At 37.6% G+C, this 23,509-nt stretch overlaps 1 protein-coding gene across 1 annotated transcript in view; it reads left to right on the top strand.

Moving 5' to 3' along the window:
- ADGRV1 (adhesion G protein-coupled receptor V1) overlaps positions 1-23,509 on the top strand; it is a 456,854-nt gene that overhangs the window by 429,205 nt on the left and 4,140 nt on the right. The window contains exons 81-82 of the mRNA XM_046668226.1: positions 10,243-10,434; positions 12,716-12,893. Of these exons, the coding sequence (XP_046524182.1) occupies positions 10,243-10,434; positions 12,716-12,893 (370 nt within the window). The remainder of the gene's footprint in view (positions 1-10,242; positions 10,435-12,715; positions 12,894-23,509) is intronic.

The following is a 23,509-nucleotide window of genomic DNA, read 5'->3' as shown; positions in this document are numbered from 1 at the left end:
AGGCCATTTAGATCATCTTTGATATTTGAGTAACCACTTTATGATGAAATGAATAATTTCTTAAAAATTTACTAGTTTTTTTTTATTTTTAAAGCAATATAAAAGATATAGAAGCCCAGTAATTATGTGTCTTTGGCTGATTGTCTGTCTGCCTTCAGTAACTTGTGGGACAGGAATAAGGCAGGAATACAAAAACTTAGGCATCTCCAAAAGGTACCTTGGTGTCAGAGAAGATGTAAAATTGACAGGAAGGCACACCTACATTGATCCAGTATTGTAGAAAATGTGGAATGTTGATCATTCAGTATCTTCAGATGGAATGCCTAATTCAGACTGTAGTTTAAAGGCTTTGAACTCTGTGCTATATAGTCTTTTGCTCCAAATAAGAATAATCATGAATGACGTAGGTGGGGTGGAAGGAGGGAGACACTCCTGTCCAAAGTTAACATATAGTTATCAAACTGGCTGATCTCACGTCATGAGTCAGAGTATTCCCTAACCTAAGGATACCTTTTACTTGACAGCACTATATACTATATATTCCAGTCTTTTCTCACTACTCTCTCTATCGTCACTGTGTTTTCCCCAAAGATATCAGTTATGTCTGAAATGAGTAAATGCCTCTTTTTGCTTCTGGATGTCTATTTTTGACCATGTGGACCCCCTCCTTCTCCTGGAACAGAACCTTCTCTTGGCTTCTCTGATATAGTTAGTTACGGCTGTCTTCTTATCTGACCTGCCTGACCAGTCGGTGGTTCCTTGTTTGCTTCACTAGTTCTCTTCCTGTTCATGTCCTCCAGCTGTGTTTAATCCTGAGAACTCAGCTTTTTTTCTCTACATAAGCATCTTCCTTAAAAAAATCATACACCCATATGGCTTCAGCTTTTACTACTGCGCAGTTATTTCCACACTGATGTCTCTAACCTTGTTTTCTTTCCTGATCTCCAGTCTAGTACTTAAAATAATCTTACATGTTTTCACTTCAACGTGTATGATATTTAATTTAGTTTCCACAACAAAGTGATTCCCTCTCTGCTCTTATTTTTATTGGCACTGCGTCATCCAATTTTCCCTTTTCATCACCATCAACACTATTCTTTGGTCACTGATCACTGTCCAAACAATTAAGCTTGATCCACAGAGTGGTTAACAGCTATCTGAAGGCTAAATTTTTAAGGCCTCGTTTTCAAAAAGGCAATTTAAAGGATGCTGACAAAAACTATGTTTAAAGGTACTTATAGAGTTACGAATGGTTTTTACATTTATAAATGTTGGAAAAAATAGAAAGGAGAATAATATCTTGTGACGTGAAAATTGTATGAAATTCTAATTTCAGTGTAGTTTCAACAGAGACCATATGTCCTGCTAAGTCTAAAATATGTACTATGTGACTCTTTTCAGGAAAAGTTTGCTAACCCTTGGTTTAAAAGATTAGTGTTCAGTTTATTAAAACAACAAATTCAAAACCCTAGTTTGTTCTAAAGCTTTCAAAAACCAGGTGATTATATTCCCTTAAACCACAATCAAGATACAGAACATGAGGCTGGCCCAGTGGCACAATGGTTAAGTTCTCATGTTCCACTTCGGCGGCCCGTGGTTTGCCGGTTCAGATCCTGGGTGTGGACCTATGCACCACTTGTCAATCCATGCTGTTGCAGGCGTCCCACATATAAAGTAGAGGAGGATGTGCCACATGTTAGCTCAGGGCCAGTCTTCCTCAAAAAAAAAAAAACAAACCCCAGAACATTTCCATTACCCCCAAAAGATTCCCCAAACCCCCTGTAGAACATCCTTCCCTCTGTTTCCAGAGTCAGGCAACCACTATTCTGCTTTCTATCACTATATACTAATTTGTATCTTCTAGAACTTTTTATAAATAGGATCATCCAATAAATATTCTTTTGTGTCTGCCTTTTTTCACCCAGCATACCAACTTGAGATTCATTCATCTTGTGTGTTTCAGTAGTTTGTCCTTTGTAGTATGGGGTTTTTTTTTCAGCTTTATTGAGGTATAATTGACATTTAAATTTTAAGATATTTAAAGTGTACATCATGGTGATTTGATATTTGTATACAAATCGGCAGTGGGACAGTTTGACCCATGGCCATACTTTGCTGGACACTCTGCAACGTTTTACTCTTAGACAAAACTAAAAGTAAACTTTTGTATAATCTTTTCTGCATAGAAAAACCACCCCAGAAGGCATGAAAACAATTCACTTTAACTGTTTATTATTGTTATGGTGATTCTTATTATTAATGTTATTACAACTACAGACTTTGGGTATTTCCAATGCCTGTGGCAGAGATGTCTCAGAATAAACCAAAAATAGTTTCAAATTATTTTTTTTTAAGTACTTATAGATATAACAAGATTTAAATAAATAATCGTGGTACAGTTTGGTATTTTTATAATTTTAATTAAAAAATATTTTCCACATTCAAAGCTTACTCCAACTCAATTCTCTTCTCCACTTTTTATTAAAACCTTAAAAAAATTATGCTCAGATTTCAAACCTCTTCTACATTATTTAGTTACATCTCAGTAGTGTTATGACCAATTCCAGTCTTCTCTTCCCCTCAATCCTACAACCTAACTCAATTTGTACTTCTGAAAACTTTCTAATCTAGAAACTCTCAAAGCAGGGGGGTTAATGGAGTCAGGCACTTGTGTTCTTGTAACTTAAAAAAAAAGAAAAACAACTTAATTTTCAGTTCCTTCTATCTTGTCAGAGATAGTCTGGCTCCTGATAAGTAGTATCGTGACTGAATAGCACTTGGTGCTTTGAAACTTAACAGAAGCGTGCAGAACACTGAGCATCTCGGCAATGGAGCGCTGGAGCACAAGGGTCAAGAGGAAAGGCTGAAGGATCACATCATCTGGAGATGAGATTGCTGAGGCATGACCCAATAATTGTCTTTGGATTCAGGAGAAGTCTATCATTAAGAAGACTGACCAAGTGTTTCTCGTGTCTATAAGTGCCACACAGAGAAATATGTTCTTAAATTGCAGATAGAAATTTGGTTGTAGAAAAGAAAAAATATCTTGTCTATACTCTGGATATTTATAGTAAAAAACATAGAATTGTTGTTCCTAGGGATTATAGAATTTAGAATAGACATCATTCTAAGCTCAAACCTTAAAAGTGAAGGCCTGCTACCCAGATATCTTAGTCATAGCCATGTCTGAAGTCTGCAGACTAAGCCAACTGAACTTCTGTTGACTCCACTAGTTCTGAATACATAGATGGTGTCCCTAAATTAGTAAGAAATTTTAGAAGAGCTTGATATAACTCATGGTGAACACTAGGTAATTATCTATCCCATCAGAATATTTTGGAAAGCATTTGGATAATAATTGTTCCCATAGATTTCTGAATATTTCAATTGTGCTGACTAACCAATGGTCGTCAGGAGGAACTCACTCGCTTCCTTTCTCTATATATTTAGTGCACACATTAGACTGTGGATTCTTATAAATAAGAATATTAACAAAAGCAACGTAAACTGTGAAAAATAAGAACAGTTAAAAAATACGAAGCAATGAAAGATGAAATTCCCACTTTTCTCACACCTGAAAAAAATGTACACACGTATAAATACTGCATTTGGCTTTTCAATTCTGTCACTGGCGTGAAATCCATTGTCTTTGCTGCTAAGTCACTGGTGATATAAAACAGCAGCAGGTCAGCCACCCAAGAGCACAGCGCGAAGCCAGAGATGAGAAATCACTCATGCACGCTTCACGGGGGTGCTGCCAAGGGGAGAGCAGAAGCTGAAAGCTGTGAGGCCGTTTAAGGAGAAAGAGCCACAAGAAGGAGCAGCAGCAGTATGCAAACCCAGACTCAGCAGAGAAGCCAGAGACAGCCAGAAAGTCACTTGGGGGCTCAGTGCCCAGGAAGCCCACCACCAGAAGGGCATCAAACCAGAAGAGCAGAGATCCAGCCGGGAGCAGACGATTCATTCTCCCATGAGAGAGTCTTGGCACACAGAACGTGTGAAACAGAAAGACTAAGCCAAAGCAAAATTTTATTGAGCAACTACTGAAATTACCTAACCATAGGGAGAGAATTAGAGGACTGAAACCAACACAGGCCTCAGGCCCATGTCTGTCCTCACCCTATCCTACTCTCTCCCAATGACGAAATTTAAAAACCGTTATCTCTTATTTAACAAATACTTCTTAAGCTCTTCCTGTGTGCCAGGGACCATGCAATAAACTAAAAGGTACAGCTGTGAACTGCACATGGCCTCATGCTTTCTAGGAGGTTACAGTTTAATGGAAGATATATTTTTTTAATCCCAAATTTGTAATTTTTGAGTTGAAGAAAGCCTAATTTCTACAAAGATTTCATTCCTCTGAATCCCTTTTCCTGCACTGTTTTGGGCATTTTCTTAGGCTGTCTAAAAGATGGATGGTTTTGATTAGGCCACTTGTATGACTCCACCACCTATTTCTGAACTATTTTTCATAACAGGATTAACATATACCTGGAGATTTTGAAATTGCACATTTTCCCTATGTCTCTAAAAACATTATTCCTATTTTAATATCTTAATGTTTCAAAGTTTTAAAAATATAAAAAAGAAAAACAATAATAATAAAGTGTGCATGTGTCCATGTTCCTTTATATAGAATTGATCATTACTAATATACTGATAAATTGGCTTGGGATTTTAAAAAACAGTTCACTATTATTTTGGGGGAAAAATGGTGAATACTTATTATAAGGAATTGAAACAAATAAAAGCATAAAAATTAAAAACTTTTAAAATCATTTCAAACTTCACCTATAAATAATCCTTATCACCATTAGATGACCATAAGGGAAACAATGAAGCCCAGGAATTTTCCAAATTTGAGAGCACAAACCGTAGATCCAGAAAGTTTAGAGAACTCCAAGTAAAGAAAAATACACCTATGCATATCATAGTCAAACTCTTGACAGTCTAAATAGGAAATCATGAGTGCAGCTTGGGGCAGTGAAGGGAACATTGCATACAAGAAAATAATGTTAAAAATGAACACTATTCTCATCAGGAACTCTGGAAACCAGGAGACAATGGAATGACATCTTTAAAGTCTCCCAACAAACAAAAAAACAAAACCTGTTAACCCAGAATTCCATATCCAGTGAAAATATCCCTCTAAAATGAAGGTGAAATAAAGACATTTTCAGGCAGACAAAAGCTAAAAGAATTCATTTCCAATAAATCTGAACTACAAGAAATGCTAAAAAGAGGTTCTCCATGCTAAAGGGAAAGGGAAATGATATGAGAGAAATCCAGTTCTATAGAAAAGAATGAAGAACACCAGAAAGAGTGAATAAGTCATTAAATATAAAGCATCATTTTTAAAATTATTCCTACTTCATACATATGTGTGTCATTAAGTCTCCTTTAAGACCACTGACTGACTTTAAGTGAACATCATTCCAGACATCTTTCTAGATCTAGTAACTATGATTGGATGCCTAATTATAAGTAAATTTTAAATATGTGAGCATATTATAGTTGCTATAATACACAAAATTTAACTTCAATTTACTTGCATTTGTCACAAGAAAAACTAAAATGGAAGAGAAATAATTGTTGAATTTCAAAAATGCTTTCACATCACAAAAGATATTCTAATCACCACAAGAGAAATAAAAGGCCTCTCTCAAATTAAGAAAAGATATTATAAATACATTAAAGGGTTGAATCACTGTTTTTGATCACCTAGGTATTTCAATTTTATGGTATTGATTGACTATATACTATAAAAGATGATAAAGTCATCAATACTCAGATCTCCTCCCATCACCACTCTTCCCAACCTTAGGAATTTTTTTAGTTAATATTATGCTTTTTACATTGTCTAGATACTTAACATTTACATTTGACTCTGTAACTATAATTTTCATAATTTTTTTCAATATTGGTCCTGTTTCTAAATGTGTAGACACAGGTATTTTTACATGATCCTTTTGCCATCTTCACTACTGAATTCTGTTTTTTACTCTGAATGGGCAATTCATCTCTTTATTGGTTATATTTTATTATCATGTAGTTTGTTTGGGCTTTTTCCCCCTAACAAGATCCATGGATGCTGCATTCTCAGCATTTTTTTTAATGTTTGACAATTTCAAATGCTATATTCGCTGCGTATAATATTCATGGACCATTTTTTTTCAGAACTTAATAGATATTACTTCGTTGCCTTTTAACACAAAAAGTTGATGTAAAGAAATCTGAAGCCAGCCTAAAATTTACCACTTACTAAGAGACTGGCTTTTTTTCTGCTTGAATATTTTAAAGTTCAAAACTTAATAAAGCTATGATTTGGTATTAGTAAATCTGTATCAAAATTTCCCTGGTACGTGGCATTACACTTTCAATCTGCAGATTTGTTTCTTTTTTTTTCTGGAAACTTTTCTTATATTAATATTATATCTTTTTATTCATCTTCAGTTACAGTCTTTGGATTCCTTATTTCAAAGAGAGCAATTTCCAATCCTTGAGTATTTTTCTTACCTATTAGCTTCTTTAACTCCTTTAATCTCTGTTGTTTTCATCTTAATTCACTGGAATTTTATATTAGCAAAATCTCTTCCTTTATTTTCAAATTCTATGAGTCATGATATGCCTCGTGCATAGTCAGGTCCAGCTGCTGAGAGCTCAGTTGTCCATCAACTCTCACAGCATACGGTGAGATACGTACGTGGTGTCTGTAAGACCAATCCCTCATTGCCTATAGATCTCTAGCTTTTTATTCCTCAAATATTTAAGTGCTGGCACCACTATAGAATTTACATTTTAATATCTAAACTGATTCAATTCTTTGTGTTTTAATGTCAGGCTCGGCGCTATCACCTGCCTATTTTTATCATCTATCATTGGTCAAAACTGACAGAATCTCAAATGAATATTAGAAATAGAGGTGATGTGGAGTCAATATGTCAGGTTGCTCAGCACAGTTGGGTCAGGATTGCTGAGAGCTCTGACTGTAGGAGTGTGTTAATGCTCATTGGCAGAGGACACAGTGTAAAGTCTGTCACTCGAGTGACTGTTGGCTGTGAGTGCAGGATACATTCAGAACACACAAAAAATAAACAGTGAACTAACGTTGCACTTTATTTAGAGACAAACAAAATTAAAGGAGTGTGCCTGGGCAACTGTTAAATGGGTTCATTTAACGCATTTGGTAGTTTAACCACTTTTCTGTAACCTGAAGGAATTAAGGGCTGCCAGAGGCAGAGACAAAGAGGATCGCTAAGACAGCTTGCGTGCAGTATGGTTTGAATACCTGAGTTTTACCCTTTTCTGAGGACCTTATACAAGTCTTACAAAGCTTAACTGCTCCTAGCTGAGGGCTGCATCTTAGTCCTCACAGGGCACACTCACTTTGCAGTCGGTTCTCCAAGTCAGCGTGAAGCCCTGAGACTTCACTTCATTTAGAGACAGGCAGGTTAATCAACTTCCTGTTTTACCCACTTCTCTGCCACCACATCTCAGTTAAATTTGTCAAATGGCAACGTTGATTCTTTCCCACCTCAGATGGAACTGATAGAAATTAAGAGAAGCAGCCAAAATCTCCTGTACTTATTTTGCTCTATGATGATGTTAACAGCATATATTAACTCCTTTAGACCATTGTGGTCTCATTTGTGTCTCATTGAATGTCTGCCTATAACGTTCAATTCCTGAACCAAAAGAAATACAAAATTGGCCACAGTGGGTATGGTCAATCCAGATACAATCTAACTAAAGACTTTTGAAAGCATGTCTCATCGTGGTGGTAGGAGATGCAACAATATCATCAAAACAGCAATGCACAGAAAGAATCCCCTTCTCTGTAGCCCTCCACTAGGTAAAGAATAGGAAGAACAGATGGATTATGCGTGTCCTGCTTTTAAAACAGTTAACTTATTATTTTGCAGGATATTGTTCTCTTTGTGAGCAACATGAGAGTGGGAGCCAAATGTCTTCTCCTTGCATCTCAGTGCCTGACAGGACACATAGTGGGGGGTCAGCGTATTGGAAGGAATCGTTGAGATTCTAGATTCTTTTACAGAGCAGCAGACAAAGGAGACTCTGAGATTTAGCATGCAGTGTTTGAAATAAGGACTTGTTTTTACTCTGAGGTCAGAAACCTCCACAGCTGAGTACTTTGGATAATGAAGGTCCCTTTTCTATATTTGCCCAGCCATGGCTGGACATGGGCAAATGTCATACAATCTGCCTTTAAACATTCTTTTCTTTCCACTTTAACAGTGTTTGTGTTTCCTGGGGCACATCTAAAAGATTAAAAGTATTTACTGTACATGTAAATATGCTTTTAAGAAAAAAACACATGCCATTTTCACAGGCAAGTTATTTTCAGCAGGCAGTTCCTTTCCTGAAGCATAAAAGGGCAGATATAAAAACAAACAAGAGGGAATGTGCTGTTTTAACAAATGGGTCCTTAGAGATGGATTTTAAAGCATGGCTTTTGTTTCCTGTTCCAGCTTTTGCCCTATCACTTCGTAACACTTAGAGAAATCCTGAAATAAATCAGTGACATTCTCACAATTTTTAAAGCTGACAGTTTAATTTTTTTCCTGTTTTGTCTATTGCTGTGGCCAATATAATTAGGTCATACCCATTTGCTTCTACAAGAAAAATTTTGGATGTGTATGTGTGTTTTCAGGAAGCTTTGTTTCTGCTAATGGGTACAGCATCATCTACACGTGAAACTAATTCGCTTACCCTACATAACTTAAAATATTAATGTTGCTTCCTAAAAAACAAAACAACCCTAATTCAAAAGGAAATAAGCATTTCTGTTTCTAATTTTATATCATGGTTAGAGTAATTACATTTAAAAATATTTTTAGCAGATAAACCACTGATTTTAAAACATATTTGTTGATTATACAGACTGGATGCCAACTCAGGAAGGGGTCATTCCAGTAGAAAGGGGAGAAAGGCCTAATTTATAACAGTGTTCCAGAAATGGCCACAGAGATCAAATACTAGCATGCCTTCCTTGCAGACTGTCCCCTAGTTTCGTTGTATATTAAAAGCTGATGGCAATTCTTATGCCTGAAGTATTTGCTGATAGACTTTTTGCTATTTATAACAGGAGATATAAGTCTCAAGCCCACATCTATATTATTTGCTTTCTTGCTTCTACGCTCCTAGAAACGTTAGGAACCACGGGAGAATGCGAATTTCACAAAATGAAGATACTCAATTTGTGTTTTATGAAAAATCTTGACATTAACTCCTTTTCTTCTTTAATAAGCTGAATGTCTTGCTTTCATTTTTGTGGATTAATGTAAGAATTTTAGTAACTAAGGAGATTCTTATTTGCTTCCAAGACTTAAACATGGATTAACAGACACAAAAGGCACAATTTAACATATTTTATTGGCTGAGTATAAAGGTCAAAATTACCAAGCTTTATAGAAGCACCATTAGCAGTATACAGTAGATCCCTTGTGGACATCATGAAGGAAAGCCAGTGTAGGCAATGTCTGGAACACAAATACAAAATTTGAGTTGCTCTCTGTGACGGAAGGAGAGCCGTTGTCAAGAGTTTGACTAGATTGCAAAAGAATTTAAAGGGCCAGCAGATCTTTCAGAATGCACAATATCGCTTTGTTCTTCTTATGTAACATTTATGAGAAGCAAGGCATGCTAAATATTAAGCAATCCACAGAATTCCTGAGTCCCTACCCAGTGATTCTATTTCCAAATGAGATAAGAAGGTGAGATCTATAAACAAAATCAGGAGGCTTAATTAGTGCTGCCCTTCCCTGAGTCCGCCAGGTGGTTGGAGCATTAGTCTCTCTCTTCAACCATTTTGCTAAGAAAAAAGTGAGAATAAGTGAGATAGATGAGAAAAGACAGCAGTTTTTTAGAAAGTGAGAGGTTTGCTTTCTAAGCCAAGAGGGACACAGCTAATCAGATACACCTCTACAATTTTGTTTTCGTGTATTAGTAGAGCTAGATTTCAGAGCTACTTCTGTTTTAACCAAGAGAAAAATGATTCGTTAGTGAGAGGGCAATTTTCCTAATGCCATTGACTAACTTTTTCATAACATTCAGAAATTTACAAGGGCCTCTTGCTGGACTTCTAGCATGTTTTGTGATTCCCAGCTTTGGGTAGGATTTGGAGAACACTGGTGGAAAATCAGCTCTGCTTCCAGCCATGTTTATTCTTCAGCCACGGTAGCAGGACTTCCTGTAACATGCTAGTGTTCTTTTCTTTTGCAGGGACTCTATGTTTTTGTGGTTTATTTCATTCTACACAACCAGACGTGTTGCCCTATGAAGGCCAGTTACACAGTGGAAATGAATGGGCACCCAGGACCCAGCACAGCCTTCTTCACACCCGGGAGTGGAATGCCTCCTGCTGGAGGAGAAATCAGCAAGTCCACCCAGAACCTTATCAGTGCTATGGAGGAGGTGCCCGCCCCTGCCCTTTCTCTGTCTGTGTCTCTCTCTCTGTGTGTCTCTCTCTCGTATACAGCCTTTCCATCACATAAAGAGTACTAGTTAAATGGTGCTACATGACTTTTAAATCCTTTTCCTACTCATCCTGTGATCTGTGGTATTGGGTTTGCTTGCTGTGATATCATGCCTGTTATCTACTTCCTTTTCTTCCCTGCCCTGTGAACTCCACTAACCAGCAGTTTATACTGGGGAGTCAGAGCATAATTTATCATCTTCCTTCAAAATCTTCCTTATTTGACATGGCAGTGACTGAATCTGCTTCAAAAATGGTTTCTTAAATACTGTTCTTCCTAAAAATGCTTTCACAGCCCCTTCCTTCACCCATCCCAACTGACTACTTCAGTCCCAACAAACACTCAGTGAAAAGAAGATAGGTCGAGACTCTTTTTAATTTAAAAACCCGAAAATATTATAGAACAAAGGCTTGGAAGAGTGCTTCAGCAGCTGCACTAGAAAATCTATCCAGGATTTGCCTCCCACTGCTCCCTGTGTTCTTGCCACATCATTTTGGTTTCCTGTGTCTAAATCACATTGACACCAACCTGTCAGTAATGTCACCCATAGCGCTGGGACCACCCAAAGCTTACCTGAAGATGTTGGTCCAGCAAGGGATAGTATGCATGTCCGTGATAATTTCTGCAGTGCCTGTGATGTGCTTGCCTTCTATTCCTTATGTAGCTTGTATTGCCCTTTCTGTGCTAAAAAGCCAAGGGGAACGGTATTTGTGTTTGCATCCTGAAAAATGGCAAGAAGTCAAAGTGCATTTGTCTAAAAAAGAAACTGTTTATAGATAGGTAAGTAGGTAGGTAGATAGATATAGATAGATAATCTACCTGCTCAGTGATATTTTTTGTCTTCCATGGTAGTGTAGAAAGTAATCTTATTCATGTCAAGTTAAAATTAAGGTAAGCAATCACAATTCAAGTACAATATTTAAAAATTGAAATATGTCTTTAGTACCCTTAGATATTTAGAAATCTAGTACTATTTCTATATCCCCAAAATTCTTAAAACTGAATTATTTTCACATCACACTTGGTACCAGTAGAAACAGATATTTTTAGGATCAGCAATTCAGAGTGGATCTTGAAAACAAAATTTTGTAGTTCTTTTTTTCTTTGTTATCCATTCTAGCATTTGTCTAGATCTGAACTATACAATATGATAGCCACTAGCCATGTGTGGCTATTTAAATTTCCACTAACTAAAATTAACTAACATTCAAAATTCAGTTTGTCAATCTCCCTGGCCACGTTCAAGTACTCAATAGCCACAGGTGTCTGGTAGCTATCATAATGAAGAACACAGGTATAAAACGTTGGTATCATCCTGGAAAGTTCTGTTGAACAGTGCTGGTCCAGATGTTCAACTTCTTAGTGAAATTTTTTAAGGTTTCACCTTCCCTCAAATTTATTTCCACAGTCCTCAGGTCACTTTTCTCAGTAGGAGTCCTCCCTTCAGTCTCTCAGAAAACCTTGTATTGGGAGGCAGCGACTATGACAGTTCAGTTCCTGGGCCTCAGCCACTACTTGAATGCTCACTTGGAGTGTTGCACAATGGCGTATCCTAAAGTGTGCTCTACATTCCTCAGAGACTTAGAATTGGCCTTGATCCAGCTGTCAATGAGGGCCTGTCAGAGACATTCTAGAAAGCCACACGGAGAAGGGAAAACATTAGGAAAGGAAGGAGTTAGGAGTTGTTTACCAGTAACCAAGAGGGAAGTGAATATATTTAATCATTTCAGGATAGGACTATCTTTTTAATCATTTAATCAAAAAAGGAGTTGAGAATGCTATCAAAGAACTTTTTCAATTCAGCATGTCCCTATAGATAGCTCCTCTATTTAAAATTCTATGTTGTGTCTTAGAATAAAGATTAGGAGGGTTCTTCTCTATTTCTTAAATTTTTTACAGCTTTCTTTGCACATATCCTGCAAAATAATAAAAATGTATTGATTGGGTTTAAAAAAATGGTTGTCTTTCCCCACACATGACAGCCTAGAAATCTACAAGTAATTCTAACAGAGAAATTGTTTAGAATCACCAAATGAGATTGTCCCATGGAAAGACATACTTTTCTAAGGAACAAGGGTATAATTCTAGACAGTTCAATAGCCCTTTCAACTTAGTCTTTACAGTGTGATGCGGAGGTAAGTTGTTTGTGTAGATTTGGGAGTAAATATGTACATATTTCATATTATAGTTTCTTTTTCTCCCCCTTCCAACCCAAAAAGGTACCACCTGACTGGGAGAGAGCATCCTTCCAACAAGCCAGTCAGGCCAGCCCTGACTTAAAGCCAAGTCCACAGAATGGTGCCACATTCCCTTCCTCTGGAGGATATGGCCAGGGGTCACTAATAGCCGATGAGGAGTCCCAGGAGTTTGATGACTTGATATTTGCATTAAAAACTGGTATGTATGAACCACAAACCACATTAGAAGTGGGCACTCTTGTTATGCTACAATTTATATCCTCTTCCCATGAAGTTGCAGAAGACGTCCAGTCAGTCACCCCTAGCACATCCTGATTCTCATGACCCATTCCTATTCCCAGCCAAACTCAGGATATTTTGTTCTTGGCACCAAATATAACACAACCTAAAAATAATTTGCAATTTGCTTTTAATGAAGATACATACTCTAAGTAAATGTAGATATCTCTGTCCTGGAATCGTGCTAAAACACAAAGATACTCCTGGGATAGCTTCAGTAGCATGAAAGAGTTTTGCCTCCGACCTGTCTAAGAGACCTTCTGGAGTATCTTTGAAGCAGAAACTTTCAAAGACAACATAATGGGCCTCATACAGTTCTATAGTTTTCAAAGTACCATCACATGTAGTATTCCACTGTCTCTTCCTATACGTTCAACCACTCAACATGTGACCCCAGTGGATAGTTGTTTTCAAATCAAATATGCAGTTTTTTCTTTTCTGTTTTTTCTCGGAAAAATGTTGAACAGTCATTGCTATAAAAATATCAGTGAGTTTTTCATTTCTAGATGTACAAACAAGCAAGAAGGTACATCCATGCTCAGATGAACCTGTTGAAATAGTTATTTAAAAGTGCATTTTTCTGTATATATCTGTATATTCAGAATAGTGCTTGTCACTTGGTAAACCTTCTGTAGATATTGTTGAATGAATGAATGAGTGAATGAAGGAATGGAAAAAACAAAATTTAGAGTTTGCTTAGAGGAATAGACATCCGCTCAAACATGACATGCGGAAGAAGTAGTGGAGGGCCTGGCCCCATGACCAAGTGGTTAAAGTTCTGCATGCTCCACTTTGGCGGCCTGGGTTCATGGGTTCCCATCCCGGGCACAGACCTACTCTGCTCACCAGCCATGCTGCAGCAGTTTCCCACATACAGAAAAATAGAGGAAGATTGGCACAGATGTTCACTCAGGGCAAATCTTCCTCAGCAAAAAAAAAAAGAAAAGAAAAGAAGAAAAGAGTAGTGGAAAGAGTTATTAATTATTGAGGAGATCAAGAAAATTAAAAAAACTGTTTCAATTGATTCTTGAAAAATACGTAGGTTTTAAGTAGGTAGGTAACGAGTGGAAGAAAGGCATTATATGCTGAGGAGACAGAATGAGCCAAAGCCCAGGGATATGGGCACATAGCAAAATCACTCTTATTAAAGTATGAAGAATAAATTAGAAGCAAAGTCAGAAAGGCTAGAAGGTTATTACAATCGTTCAGGGGAATGAGGTTCAGGCCTCAGATTTGAGAAGTGGAAATGAAGAAGAGATAAATACAGAGAAATGCTGAGGGCACAGTGAGAGGACAGTCAGTGAAGCCTCCTGCTTCTCACCTGGTGACTGAGGAACTGGATAAAGAGCATTGTTCATTTAGTTGTTTGCAGCAGGAAACTGATGAGTTCAGAGTTGGACATATTGATCATTGGGCCTGGTGGCTCTTAAGTATTCAGGTTTGAAGAATCTTAGGCGAGGGATCAGGGTGGGAGGTATTGATTTGAAATGCATCAGTGCAGAGATGATATTTGAAGCTGTGGGGAGAAATAAGTTTGAACTGGGAGAGTGGAAGGAAAGAGATGAGGAAGGGAGGGGAGAGGGAGGAAGGGAAATGAAGAGAACGGAAACAATAAGAGCATCCTAGATAATATCTACACTGAAAGAGTGAACTGAAGAGGGTCCCACAGAGGGCACTGTAGCATGGGGAGAAAGAACCAAGGAGAGAAGCGAGTTTTACGAAGCAGAGAACGAACGACCGCATCAAATGCTCATTAGCGTTAGCACCAAGAATGGGCTTTCAGATGACAAGTGGTTCTCCAGGAAGATTGTGTCCCCAGCAATACAAAGTGGTCAGTTGTTGATGTTATGACACTGGAAACATAAAATGAATTCTTGCAGCATAATTAAATTAGATGTGGATCCTATGTATATCACAAGTATTAAATGCATTCAGTTCAGGAATGTATGGAATGACTTGCTTACTTATAGATTGAGTTTAGCATTCCTCAGAGTTCACTAAACTTGTTAGGAAATAAATACTTAAAAAGACCAAAATAACAATCTCTAACATTGGTTCCCTCTATTTTTAGAAAAGGTCCTATAATAATCAAGCACCAGCCCCTAGACATTTTCCATCTTAGAATTTGGTCAAATCGAAGGAGGAGACCACATGCCATTCCATCTACAGCAGAGTTTACAATTGACACATAGGCCAGATTTGGTTCAGCAGGGTGTTTCTTTTCACCCTCATAGCATTTTAACTTTTTTTTGAACAAAAATTTAAAAATTTAGAGATAGCCCATAAAAATCCAGAATTTCTAAAAAAAAAACAAATCTAGCCACAGAGTCCTTAAAATCTAGCACAACACTGCTCGATCGGAGTTGAGCAATGGCTGCCCCTTTAGACAGAACATGAGCTCTTCCGTTTATCCAGTGCTCACCAGACCTGTGTAGCTGGTTTATGCTGGTCTCGCTGGCCTCTGTGACACATGAGTTTGCAAACCTTGATCTGTCTCAGGTCCACCTTAGCTGTCGGCCACTCCAAACCAAGTACTGGGAACAGTGGGTCCTCCAAGTCTTTTTCATTTGAATCTTTTTTTTTTTTTTATAGAGGAAGGTGAGGTGGGAAAGTCAGGTGAAGAATCAGACGCGGGCTCCTGATGGGGGTGTCAGGGCTGCGTTTAATTAGTGGGGAATTGCTGAAGGTTTTTCCCCAAAGCTCCCCGGTACATAGTTGTATATTCTTCGGAGTGGGATCTTCTAGTTGTGGCATGTGGGACGCTGCCTCAGCGTGGTTTGATGAGCAGTGCCATGTCCGAGCCCAGGATTCGAACCAACAAAACACTGGGCCACCTGCAGTGGAGTGTGAGAACTTAACCACTCTGCCATGGGGCCAGCCCCTTTCATTTGAATCTTAAAGAACTTTGAAAAGCTGTGTAACCCCTTGCATATATTTAAAAAACATCTAAAGAGTTTCATCATAAGTTTAACTAGTATCCAATAATGTAATATCCACTGCATTATAAATTTTAGCTTTAAAATAAAAATTTTACATTATTCTTTTCAGCTAATTCAAAAGAGTCTAAATACCAATTTGATATTCACCGTTATTCATTTCATTTTAAAAATATATGAGCATTTTTCTTATGTGAGTTTTATCATTACAAAATGAGTTTTATACATTACAAAAATATATGTTTTATCTTACATTTGGAAATTTTACATCATTCCCACGACAGAATTTTACGCTAGCATAATGTATTTTATGCTTGAAATTCATTTAATCTTCACCCACTCGTACTTCTCTCCAACAAAACATGTATATAAATTGAAACTTAAATTTCTTCTGTGACCATAAAACTGTAAAGTGTCCAAAATTTCTTTTGTGTTATCATTATAATTATTAGTCTACAGTTGAATAAATCAACATTGATAACAAAAACATTAAATGTTCTGATAAATAATTATCCAAAAATATCTCATCAGAAGAGGGCATGTGGAAGGTAAAGATGTGGGAATATATTTCCTTAAAGCTGTCCTTCCCACACCACCTTTGCAAAGTCTTCATGTCCCACAAGTTAAAGGAATCCCAATTTGAGGCTCCTGCTTCAGACACTTTATAAAGGACTCCAGAGGCGCTGACCTGGAGCATAGCGTAGCATTAGATGATGAGATTCACCACTGACTTTAGCCAGATTATTTAACCATACCTTCTCATCTATATTAACTGGGCTAGCAAACTCCTATTTTCCTTTCTACCTCGAAAGTCCTACACTGAGAAGATTTGTTATTCTCAATAATTTCTATAGTGCACCTGAGAATTTTCCTCTTGAGAATATATATAACAGCCAGCCACAGACATCTCCCTGTGTTCCAGGCTTCTTTCTGGAAGGCCTCCCACCACTTCTTAGATCTCCAACTGACCTGGAAACATTGTAAATTTAAGATAAAAATGGGCCTTTGGCATTCAATAGCCCTTCATGTTAACAGTCTTCTTAGTTTTTAGGCTCATTCATAATAAAGCATTCTATAAACACAGGTGGAAGGTAAAAGCACTTTCCGTGTTTTTTCTATTTTAGCAGAAAACTCTTTTTTTTTTTCCTTTTTCTCCCCAAAGACCCCCGGTACATAGTTGTATATTCTTCGTTGTGGGTCCTTCTAGTTGTGGCACGTGGGACGCTGCCTCAGTGTGGTTTGATGAGCGGTGCCATGTCCGCACCCAGGATTCGAACCAACGAAACACTGGGCCGCCTGGAGTGGAGCGCACGAACTTAACCACTCGGCCATGGGGCCAGCCCCTTAACAGAAAACTCTTAAAGTCCACCTTCAAGATGAAACAACAAAATGCATCCTTAATTGTGGGACTTTAGGCGCCATGATAGGACATGGTGGGGAGAGATTTGTTTGTTGTTCTTGAATTGCACCACTGTACATCAGTTTTGTCCTATGTACTTCTCTTTCCCTAAGTCCTGCACTAAAATATGTGTCAGAGAGTGTATAGCAGCCAGGACAGAGGTTAAGTCACAAATAAGCAGGTTGGTTGCAAGAGTAGGAGGCATGATCCATCCAAGCACATACTCTACATAGAAGCAGGAAAGGTTGACCAGATGAATGTGTTGAAATAAGAATGAGTGCTAGTCCTGGACCAAGGCACATGTTCCACAAGGCTGGGATTCATCTCAGTAACCTTGGATATATAACAGTGCTGGGTATCTCAGTCAATGCTTTATATATGATGGATGGATGGTTGGATGGCTGGATGGTTGGATGGATGGATAAATGGATAGATGGATGAACAGATTTCAGGAAGGGGGACTAAGTAGGCCTTTCAATATCCATTAATACCATTTCCTGTGCCCTTTTAGAAATTATTTTTTACTTATTTATTTTATTGAGGTAACATTGGTTTATAACATATAAATTTCAGATGTCGATCATTATATTTTCACTTCTGTATAGACTACATGTTCAGCACCAAAAGGTCTAGTTTCCATCCATCACTGTACACAAGTGCCCCTTTACCACTTCCCCCACCCCTCGTCCCTCTGGTCACCACCAGTCTGTTCTCTGTATCTATGTGTTTGTTCGTTTGTTTATCTTCCACATCCTATGCCTTTTTAATCTCTCTCAGAACTCATCATCTTTCAATCTGAATAATTTTGAGATATTCAAACACTTACTGAAATACATTAACTCAGTAGTTAGAATACCGTTATTTAGATGCAGTAAAGGGAATTTAATGTCAGAATGCCATTGTTCCAAAGGGCAAGCAGGAGACCTGACACTTTTTTTAGCTAAGATATTCTCTTTTCTAATTAAATTAAGATCGACTGTGGGAAAGACTAAACCTCTAAGCAGGAAAACCCAGTAGCCAGTTTCTGAATTGGAAAACACCGTCACTTCTTTACAAGCATTTACAAATGTATCAGCAGGCTCCAGGGTCCCATTTCACAGGCACAATTGAATTCCAAAGTGAGCAAGACTGCTTTTGAGGCCACTGTGCTGGTGTATATTTTTGCATATTTCAAAATAACAAGCAAGGCAAGTATATTTAAATAGTTTGGTATAAAACAGAAGCCCTGGCCCCAGAGCCAGTCATGGACTTCTTTTTCTATCTGAATTTTAGCCAAATTGAATTCCTAAAAAAAAACTATTGACCTTTTTAATTTTTGAAAATAAATTATTTGTCTTGCTATGAGAAATCCACATTTCGCTCTAAAAAGAGGACATAATATTCTTCAATTAGTTGTTCTTGAAGTGTATCAGCCTCTCCACAGGCAGATGAGACACTCAGTTCTAAACTAGTGGTGTCCTGGTTATTATTAGTTTTTTTTTATTATTATTATTAAGGTTATGAAAGTTAACATCCTTGTGAAATTACAGTTGTACATCATTATTAGTCATGTTGTAGGTACACCACTTCACCCCTAGTGCCCTCCCCCCACCGCCCTTTCCCCTGGCAACCACCGATCAGTTCTCTTTGTCCATATGTTAAATACCACCTATGGGTGGAGGGTGGAGTCCTACAGAGTTCGTCTTTCTCTCTCTGGCTTATTTCACTCAACATAATACCCTCAAGGTCTATCCATGTTGTTGTGAATGGGACGACTTTGTCCTTTTTTATGGCTGAGTAGTATTCCATTGTGTATATATATATATATATATATATATATATACATCTTCTTTATCCAATCATCAGTTGCTGGGCACTTAGATTGGTTCCATGTCTTGGCTATTGTGAATAATGCTGCAATGAACATAGGGATGCATGGAACTTTTGGAATTGCTGATTTCAGGTTCTTAGGATAGATACCCAGTAGTGGGATATAGTATAGTAGTGGGTCATAAGGTATTTCTATTCTTAACTTTTTGAGGAATCTCCATACTGTTTTCCATAGTGGCTGCACCAGTTTGCATTCCCACCAGCAGTGTATGAGGGTTCCCTTTTCTCCACAGCCTCTCCAACATTTGCCACTCTTGGTTTTGGATATTTTTGCCATTCTAACAGGTGTAAGGTGATATCTTAGTGTAGTTTTGATTTGCATTTCCCTGATGATTAGTGATGATGAGCATCTTTTCATGTGTCTATTGGCCATCTGTATAGCTTCTTTGGAGAAATGTCTGTTCATGTCCCCTGCCCATTTTGTAACTGGGTTGTTTGATTTTTTATTGTTGAGTTGTGTGAGTTCTTTATATATTATGGAGATTAACCCTTTGTCGGATAAATAATTGTGAATATTTTTTCCCAATTAGTGGGCTGTTTTTTTGTTTCAATCCTGTTTTCCCTTGCCTTGAAGAAGCTCTTTAGTCTGATGAAGTCCCATTTGTTTATTCTTTCTATTGTTTCCCTCATCTGAGGGGTTATGGTGTCCAAAAAGATTCTTTTGAAGCTGATGTCAAAGAGTGTACTGCCGATATTCTCTCCTAGAAGACTTAGTGTTTCAGGCCTAATCTTTAGGTCTTTGATCCATTTTGAGTTCATTTTAGTGAATGGTGAAAAATAATGGTTGATTTTCATTCTTTTACATGTGGCTGTCCAGTTTTCCCAGCACCATTTGTTGGAGAGACTTTCTTTCCTCCATTATAGGCCCTCAGCTCCTTTGTCAAAGATTAGCTGTCCATAGATGTGTGGTTTTATTTCTGGGCTTTCAATTCTGTTCCATTAATCTGTGCATCTGTTTTTGTACCACTACCATGCTGTTTTGATTACTGTAGCTTTGTAGCATGTTTTGAAGTAAGGGATTGTGATGCCTCCAGCTTTGTTCTTCTTTCTCAGGATTGCTTTAGCAATCCGGGGTCTTTTGTTGCCCCATATGAATTTTAGGATTCTTTGTTCAATTTCTGTAAAGAATGACATTGGAATTCTGATTGGGATAGAGTTGAATCTGTAGATTGCTTTAGGTAATATGGACATTTTAACTATGTTTATTCTTCCAATCCATGTGCATGGAATGTATTTCCATCTCTTTATGTCATCATCAATTTCTTTCAAGAAGCTCTTGTAGTTTTCGTTGTATAGATCTTTCACTTCCTTGATTAAATTTATCCCAAGGTATTTTATTCTTTTTGTTGTGATCTTGAATGGGATTGGGTTCTTGAGATCTTTTTCTGTTAGTTCATTGTTAGCATATAGAAATGCTACTGATTTATGTATGTTGATTTTATACCCTGCAACTTTGCTGTAGCTGTTGATTGTTTCTAATAGTTTTTCTATGGATTCTTTGGGGTTTTCTATATATAAGATCATGTCATCTGCAAACAGCGAGAGTTTTACTTCTTCATTGCCTATTTGGATTCCTTTTATTTCTTTTTCTGCCGAATTGCTCTGGCCAAAACCTCCAGTACTATGTTGAAAAAGAGTGGTGAAAGTGGGCACCCTTGTCTTGTTCCTGTTCTGAGATGGATGGGTTTCAGTTTTTGTCCATTGAGTATGATGTTGGCTGTGGGTTTGTCATATATGGCCTTTATTATGTTGAGGTACTTTCCTTCTATACCTATTTTATTGGGGGTTTTTATCATAAATGGATGTTGGATCTTGTCGAATGCTTTCTCTAAATCTATTGAGATGATCATGTGGTTTTTGTTTCTCATTTTGTTAATGTAGTGAATCACGTTGATTGACTTGCAGATGTTGAACCATCCCTGTGTCCCTGGTATAAATCCCACTTGATCATGGTGTATAATCTTTTTGATGTATTGCTGTATTCGGTTTGCCAAAATTTTCTTGAGGATTTTTGCATCTATGTTCATCAGTGATATTGGCCTATAGTTTTCCTTCTTTGTGTTGTCCTTGTCAGGTTTAGGGATCAGGGTGATGTTGGCTTCATAGAATGTATTAGGGAGTGCTCCATCTTCCTCTATTTTCTGGAATAGTTTGAGAAGGATAGGTATTAAATCTTCTTTGAATGTTTGGTAGAATTCTCCAGAGAAGCCATCTGGTCCTGGACTCTTATTTTTGGGGAGGTTTTTGGTTACCGTTTCTATTTCTTTACTTGTGATTGGTCTATTCAGATTCTCTATCTGTTCCTGATTCAGTTTGGGTAGGTTGTATGAGTCTAGGAATTTATCCATTTCTTCTAGGTTGTTCAATTTGTTGGCATATAGTTTTTCATAGTATTCTCTTATGATCCTTTGTATTTCTTCGGTATCTGTTGTGATTTCTCCTCTCTCGTTTCTAATTTTATTTATTTGAGACTTCTCTCTTTTTTTCTTAGTGAGTCTGGCTAAGGGTTTGTCGATTTTGTTAATTTTTTCGAAGAACCAACTCTTTGTTTCATTGATCCTTTCTACTCTCTTTTTTGTTTCAATATCATTTATTTCTGCTCTAATTTTTATTATTTTCCTCCTTCTACTGACTTTGGGCTTTGTTTGTTCTTCTTTTTCTAATTCCGTTAGGTGTCGTTTAAGGTTGTTTATGTAAGATTTTTCTTATTATTAGTTTTTTAATAGAAGTTTCTGATGTATCATCAGTGCCCTCAACCAGGACTTTAGGAGAATGAGAACAGTCACCCTGGGACTGCCTCCATCACAGGGAAGAGGAGAACGTGCTGAGCTAACTCAAACAGAGACTCAGTCTACACAAAGGGTGAGGTGGGATGGAAGGGCATGCACTCTAGTTACATTCCTAACAAGAAGTGTCTTGAGCACTGGCATTTTTATGTCAATCCACAGCTGACAAGAGTCTAGAATATGTCAAACTAGGAGTATATTGGGCTTAGAAACAGGGTTTTCTTCACAAAGGGCTTCTCCCAGAGAGACTGCAGTAGTCTCCCCTTATCCGAGGTTTTGCTTTCTGCAGTTTCAGTTTGCCATGGTCAACCGTAGTCCAAAAAGATTAAGTGGAAAATTTCCAGAGGTGCCAGACCAGTGAGACAGCAGATAAGTTTGCACGTTCCACTTTGGCAGCCCAGGGTTCACCAATTCGGATCCTGGGTGAGAACCTACGTACACACCTTTTGTCTGACCATGCTGTGGCAGGCATCCCACATATAAAGTAGAGGAAGATGTTAGCTCAGGGCCAGTCTTCCTCAGCAAAAAGAGGAGGATTGGCAGCAGATGTTAGCTCAGGGCTAATCTTCCTCAAAAAAAAAAAAAGAAAATTCCAGAAATAAATAATTCATACATTTTAAATTGTACTCAGTTCTGAGTAGCGTGATGAAATCTCACACTGTCTGGCTCCATCCCGCCTAAGGCATGAATCATCCCTTTGTCCATTGGATCCCCACTTTGGTAGCAGAAGCCACCAGCCCTTGGTCACTTAGTAGTCGTCTGGGTTATCAGATTGACTGTCATGGTATCAGAGTGCTTGTGTTCAAGTAACCCTTATTTGACTGCATAATGGCCCCAAAGCACAAGAGTAGTGATGCTGGCCATTCTGATATGCCAAAGAGAAGCCGCAAAATGCTTCCTTTAAGTGAAAAGGTGGAAGTTCTTGACTTAATAAGGAAAGAAAAAAATCATGTGTTGAGGTTGCTAAGATCTATAGTAACTTTTATTGCAATATATTGTTATAATTGTTCTCTTTTATTGTTACGTATTGTTGTTATTCTCTTTTTGTGCCTAACAAATTAAGTTTTATCATAGGTAAGTATGTGTGGGACAAAACATAGTATATATAGAGTTCAGTACCATTTGTGGTTTCAGACATCCACTGGGGGTCTTGGAACATATCCGCGGGGATAAATTATTCTGATTTCCCATTATCCCTAGTCTTTTAGCTTCCTGGTTTTACCTCAGGCCAATGACACAACTGTCATGTAAACATTTCCGTATTGGAAACCTTTAAATGATTTGTTTTTCAGTCAGAAGAAAATAAATAACAAGCCCTTGAAAACATTCAGAATCAAGGCCCAAATACTCCAACTCCTCAAAGAAGTCGTTAATAAATTTCTCTGTCAGAAATATCACGTAAAACCACAACGACTTACGTAACTTCAAGAACTTCTGCAGCCAAGTGTGCTAAACAAAGTTAGATGAGGAGCAAAGTGGAAGAGTGAAATTTGGGAGGATTTTGATTTTTTTTCCTCAGAAAAATATTGAAGGAGTATGACCTTCA

Source organism: Equus quagga, chromosome 7, assembly GCF_021613505.1.
Source record: "Equus quagga isolate Etosha38 chromosome 7, UCLA_HA_Equagga_1.0, whole genome shotgun sequence".
NCBI lineage: Eukaryota > Metazoa > Chordata > Mammalia > Perissodactyla > Equidae > Equus > Equus quagga.
Note: the sequence above shows the minus strand (reverse complement) of the source record. Positions and strands in the feature narration are given on the sequence as shown.